We start from the raw sequence: 6362 nt of genomic DNA on the forward strand, positions 1-6362 counted from the left end.
TTATAATTTTAAACTTAATATATTAAGAAATTATTCATCTACAATGTGACTGGTTTAAAAAATTTGGTGTTATAGTAGCAAATTTTAGGAATGATAGATTTTTTAAGTTTTTTGAGATTTCTTTATATTTAGAAAAGAAATGTAAATAGATTTGTATTTTAAATAGTAATTTTAAAAAAAAAATTATTTATAATTATTGTAAATAAAAAGATTTTTCTATTTTACAGACTATTTAAATTAAATAAAATTAAAAAATAAAATATTTCATTACAACCATTACACAACAATATTTTGTATAATTTTCTTGAGATCATCTATTTGGTAATACTTTTTTAAAATCAGAATTTTTTTTTTTAATATTCACTATCGTGGAATCTGGAGGTGTCCTCGCCAAAGCGAGACTAATCCCCCAGTGTGTATGACCCGCTCACAAGGTAGCAACACACACAGAGTTAACACAGTCGGGACTCGAACTCAAGACCATGGGGAGCATACCCACGCCTTAAGTTGTGATCCACGACTAGGCAAGCTAGGGACTCAAACTCAAGACCATGGGGAGAATTTGATTTATTATCATTTTAATATATATAAAAAAATATTTTCACTCTAATGTTTATATTATATAATTTAATTTTTATTAGTAGTTAGTTTATTAAGATTAGATATAATAAATTTTACAAAAATATAATTTAAATTATATAAGGTTAAACTAATAATTAAGATTAATTTTATTATTATAATTATAATTATAAATTTTTTAATTAAATTAAAATCATGTTTTTAAGAAAAATATATATCTTTATTATAATATTTATATTATAATTATTAATTCTATTTTATTAAATTGAAAGTAATATTACATAAATATAATTTAAATAAAATAATTAAAAAATAACAATAATTCATTCAAAATTATAATACAATCTTGATACTTGTCTCTAACTAGATTCACAACTTTTTGCATGTAGTAATGAATTTGTATTCTTGGTGTTTAGTAATTTAGAAGAACATTTATTTTACAATGATTCTTTTCTATTACAAGATAACTCTCAACATATTTTACTTATATTTTTTTAATATAAATATACTAGTTTTATTACAATATTATGAAGAACCACTACATGGAACTTGTTAACAAATACTTAAAATTTAAATATATACCTTAATCTTCATAAATACTTAAAATTTATAAATAGTGAAACTATAGTAATCAAATATTGAAATAAATACTTTTAAGCTTCATAGATTGAAATTGAAGTTACAATAAAATAAATAATAAAAATCCAATTTTATTAAGAAATCAAAATCAAAATAAAAAAATAAATACTTGTTTCACATATTGTATAATATTTTAAGCTTAAAAAATTGAAACAAGTAAAAAAAAAATAAATAAATAAATGCTAAAAGCTAAGTAAAATAATATTTTAAGCTTCAAAAATTGAAGAAGTAAAATAAATACTTTATGAACACATAATTAAAGCTAACTAAAATACTTGAAGCTTTGATAAAAATAGTGTAAAATTTTAAAAAAACATGATAAAAAACTTAAATTTACTATCTTATTATTTCAATTATGAGAAGTTTCTAAATTGATATTTAAGGCATTATAAAAAATATTTAAAAAATAAATTGACAAAGTTTCTAAATTTATATAAGAAAAAACATACTAAAAAAAATCTGTGTAAAATAATGCATATCAATATTATAAATTATAATTGAAATGATTATATCTTATCATTTTAATTATGAAAAAATATTAAAAAAATAAATTGACAAAGTTTCTAAATTTATATAAGAAAAAACATACTTAAAAAACCCTTGTAAAATAATGCATATCAATATTATAAATTATAATTGAAATTATTATATCTTATCATTTCAATTATGAGAAGTTTCTTAATTGATATTTAAGACAATCTTATAAAAAATATTAAAAAAAATAAATTACAAAGTTTCTAAATTTATATAAGAAAAACATACTAAAAAAATCTTTGTAAAATAATGCATATCAATATTATAAATTATAATTGAAATGATTATATCTTATCATTTATGAGAAGTTTCTAAATTGATATTTATGACAATCTTATAAAAAACATTAAAAAAATAAATTGACAAAGTTTCTAAATTTATATAATAAAAAACATACTAAAAATTCACATAAAAATAATATAAAATTAAAAACAATTATATCTTAATCCTAACATTTTAAAATATTCTAAATAAATTTATATATTTATAATAAATCTTGTAAAATAATAAATATTAATATTATAAATTATAATAATATATAATATATATTACCTATTATGATTTTTGTTTATCAGAATTGTTACTTTACAAGCCATTTCGTGACATCAAAAGAGATATAGGTCACAACAATGACACCATAATATCAAACTGGGAGTCACTCAATTATACCCCTTGGCATTTGGAGTGAACAATAAGTACAGAAAACAATGAAAAAATTAGTGATTCGGAAATTGAATACATTGGAATCGTTCAAGAAAACACAAAAGCGCATTAATGGGAAATCATATCTAGGCTACATCATTATGATGTAATGCAACTCTCAGAAATAGATATGTTGGGAAGAAGGAATATTGACAGACAAATAGAATTGTCTAACGAATATCAAAATGATGAATACACAGATTAGGCAATCAATTTTATAGAAACAATGAGAGAGAATAGATGCATTATACATGATGATATACCATAATATATCAATTATGAAAGCTTGAGTAGAAACAAGAGAAATCATTGAACATAATTATGTCACATTACCATATGAATGAACAGGAAAGTCTTATCTGTCTTAAAAGTGCAGAAATGCCTAATCAATCTCCCCTTCTACTGCTTGCACCAACTGGAGTAGTAGCATTCAACATAGGAGCATCAACTATTCATTCCAAGTTTCAGATCTAATATTTGCAGGTATGTTCGCAATTGCCATGAATTATAAAAAGCATTTCAGAATGTAATAAATGTAATATCCACGTATTAAATTTCCATATTTTCATTATATAACATTTAAAATTATGTTTGTATATTATTTTCAGGTGTTTCAATCATTAGTTGAAGACCTGGGTCAGTTGCCTCTCGTCAAAGACATACGTGCATATGAGAGCAATAGACGAGCAAAGATTCTATGGCAAGACTTAAAAATTATGGTTACCCTAGACAAAGTTTTTAGATAGGATGGAGAAGACGTTGAACAGATACAATTTCGTCAATCGTTGACAAACTTAAGAGAAGCACAACCTACAATTGATGACTGGAAGTTGCTAATGTCAAGAACAAATAGTAACATGAGTACAACAATCAATGAAGCCTTTGACAATGATGTTTATTTGTTCTCCACAAATGATAATGTTCACAATCATAACAGGAAAAAAATATATTCTCTCAAACAACCTATTGCACGTAGCATTGGAACAAAACTTGGACCTGTTAATGCAACTGAAAGAAGTTCTCATGACAAGCTCGATATGGAGTTCTTGATTAGCAAAAATGCAAGAGTTATGCTAACTTCTAATCTATGGATAGAAGCAAGTCTTCTAAATGGAGCATTAGGTTATATTAAAAATATTGTATACAAACCTAGAAGTATGCCACCAGAACCACCAACATATGTAATGGTTAAGTTTGATAACTACTCAGGATTTCCGTTTGATGATCACAATCCACAAATAGTTCCCATCAGTGTAAGACAAAGAGGTTCTACAATTCAAATACCATTGAGACTAGCTTGGGCATTGACAATACACAAGTCGCAAGGTTTGACACTTGGAAAAGCCACAACTGATATAGGACCAACTGAAAGAAAAGGAATGACATTTGTAGTTGTATCTCATGTAAAGTCTTTGCAAGGATTGAGAATAATGCCACCATTCACATATGATCGCTACGAAAAAATGAAAGATGAAGAAAGTAGATTGAAAGATTTAGAAATAAATCCATGTAATAATTTTTCATAAACATTCATTATTTCATGTGATCAACATTAAATTTGTATACTGTATTAGATTAACTAGTAATCTAGATTCCTTTTATATCATTCTATTTGTAATCAATTTAATTACATTTAGGTGTTTATGCAATAACTACCATGCAATACTAAATTGTTATTAATTTAATTACAATGCAAAGTTTCACCTTGATTATAAATGATATATAAATAATATAAACTATCCATAATACATCTTTACATTTAATTTAATTAATCACACAAATAATAGTCGTTTTCCTTATTGAACACTAGATAAAATTGAATGATCTAACCATTGATCAAATTGAACCTAAATCCGAAACAAGTTGAACCCTCACACTACAACAAATTAAACTATAACCCTTAACCAAAAATGTAATAACCCCAAACCTAATTGAATATTAAACTAAACTTAAACTTAACCATAATCCTAAACCAAAAGATACCTTTTAAACCCTAACACGACCGAATAGAACCAAACCAAATTGAACCCTAACCCTAATCCTAATACTAAACCAAAGTGAGTCATATTCACCACATTAATTGAATGATAACCCTAAACCAAATTGAACAATAAAACCCTAACTTTAATCTTAACCTTAAACCAAATAAAACCATAACCATATCCCTAACTTTGAACCAAATGAATTTATAGCCTCTAAAAATTATTGATCTTAAAACTAAAATGAAGACAAATTGAAACCTAACAATAAAAATAAATTAAAACTAAATTACAACCTAACCATAACACTAAACAAAAATCAAACTATAATCGTAAACAAAACTAAACCACAACACTATCCTTCAATTGAACATTAAACCAAGTTAGACACTAACCCTAAACCAAATCATACACTAACCTAAACACTACACCTAATTGAACCCTAACCCCAAACCAAAGCAGGCCCTAACTCTAACACTAAACATAAAAAAATTATACACCTTCCACTAAAACAAAATCAAACCCTAACGATAAACCCAATTCAACACTAAATATAATTAAACCCTAACCCTCATTAAATTAGGGGTTAATGTTTTCATCCCAGCCCTATATGTAACACTAAACACTAAACCAAATAAACCTATATCCTCAATTAAATCGAACCATAACCCTAACCATAACCCTAACCCTAACCCCAATGCTAAACTCAACCAAATTAAGCAATGAAACAAAACAAAACGGAATTGTAACCCGTTAACTTAAAAATATTATGAAATGATAAATCTCAATGAAATGAAAGCATAATAATAAAACTAAATAACATATAACAAGTGGTACTAATTTTAAAATTATTTCAATAATTCATTTAATATAAATTATTTGATTTTTAAGTTACTAAATATTAATTATATAAATATTTAAATAATTAATATAACATAAAATCTTGTTATATAATATAATTCTATTTGTAGCTGATTTGTTTTATAATCTTTTTTCTATTTCTAGCTGCAAACTGCTTTTGTGAATATCACCGACCTTAATCACCGCCTAAGAGTGAGTACAAATAGGAATCACAGAAAGTTTGCATACAGCACACAGCCCTCGAATTTGTAACTGATTTCCAAACTAACCATCTTATCATCCTTGTCGAATTTGTAAGTGATTTCCAGAATACCCATCTTATCATACTTTTAATTTTGTTTAGTTTAAAGACAGTATCGTTTAAAAATTTATCATAATGTTTTATTGTAAGATTCTTGAAGTAATTATTAAAAATTATGATTTATCTATTTGTAGTTAAAAACAAAACAGCATGCATTCGAAGCATGAAGTATGAACTCTTTCTGTTTTTGAAATATAGTGAATTAAATTTTAGTTTATCTATTTGTAGTTGACATCATCTTTAAAAACAAACCTTTCTATTTTTGAAATATGGTCGTAGAATTAACAATAAAATCGTTTTCTTTGGCAACTCACAGGTCTCCTATTTTGGAATCTAATCTGTAATTATGGAATGTTTACCTGAAGAAATAATGAGGGAAATTCTAGTGAGAGTACCTTTCATCTTTCATAATTACCTTAAGTATACATCCAAAACATGGAAGGCAATGATCGAAAGTGGCAAACTTATGAAGAAAGAGAAAGAATGAGTTTAGGAATATCTGAGAAACTTATTTGTTTGTTGGACCAAAGTCGTGGGAGTAATAGAATAACAATGTATGATCCAGTCCACGAAACAGTGGCCCTAAGCCCTTGTATGCCTCCCATTCTCACTACTTGTGTGTCGATCGAAAACTGATCGTGATAGGTGTGGAACATGAAAAAACACCAAGAAAATCACTGTTATGGTCTACGATTTTATGTCTTTTACATGGAGACAAGGGGCAAAAATGCCCTTTGATATTTTTGGCCCCAAATTAGCAGACCGTA

The 6362-nt window shown here is 25.7% G+C and overlaps 1 protein-coding gene across 1 annotated transcript; it reads left to right on the forward strand.

Moving 5' to 3' along the window:
- The first annotated feature begins 3311 nt into the window (after positions 1-3311).
- Positions 3312-3980, forward strand: LOC131856633 (uncharacterized). Its single transcript, XM_059208481.1, has one exon. The coding sequence runs from the start codon at positions 3312-3314 to the stop codon at positions 3978-3980; it is 669 nt and encodes a 222-aa protein (XP_059064464.1).
- Positions 3981-6362: the final 2382 nt, after the last annotated feature.

The sequence above is a fragment of the Cryptomeria japonica genome, chromosome 7 (assembly GCF_030272615.1).
Source record: "Cryptomeria japonica chromosome 7, Sugi_1.0, whole genome shotgun sequence".
NCBI classification, from domain to species: Eukaryota; Viridiplantae; Streptophyta; class Pinopsida; order Cupressales; family Cupressaceae; genus Cryptomeria; species Cryptomeria japonica.

What these genes read in the sequence shown, in the direction of transcription:
- LOC131856633 (XM_059208481.1), top strand. Translation starts at nt 3,312, where the DNA reads ATGAGTACAACAATCAATGAAGCCTTTGACAATGATGTTTATTTGTTC.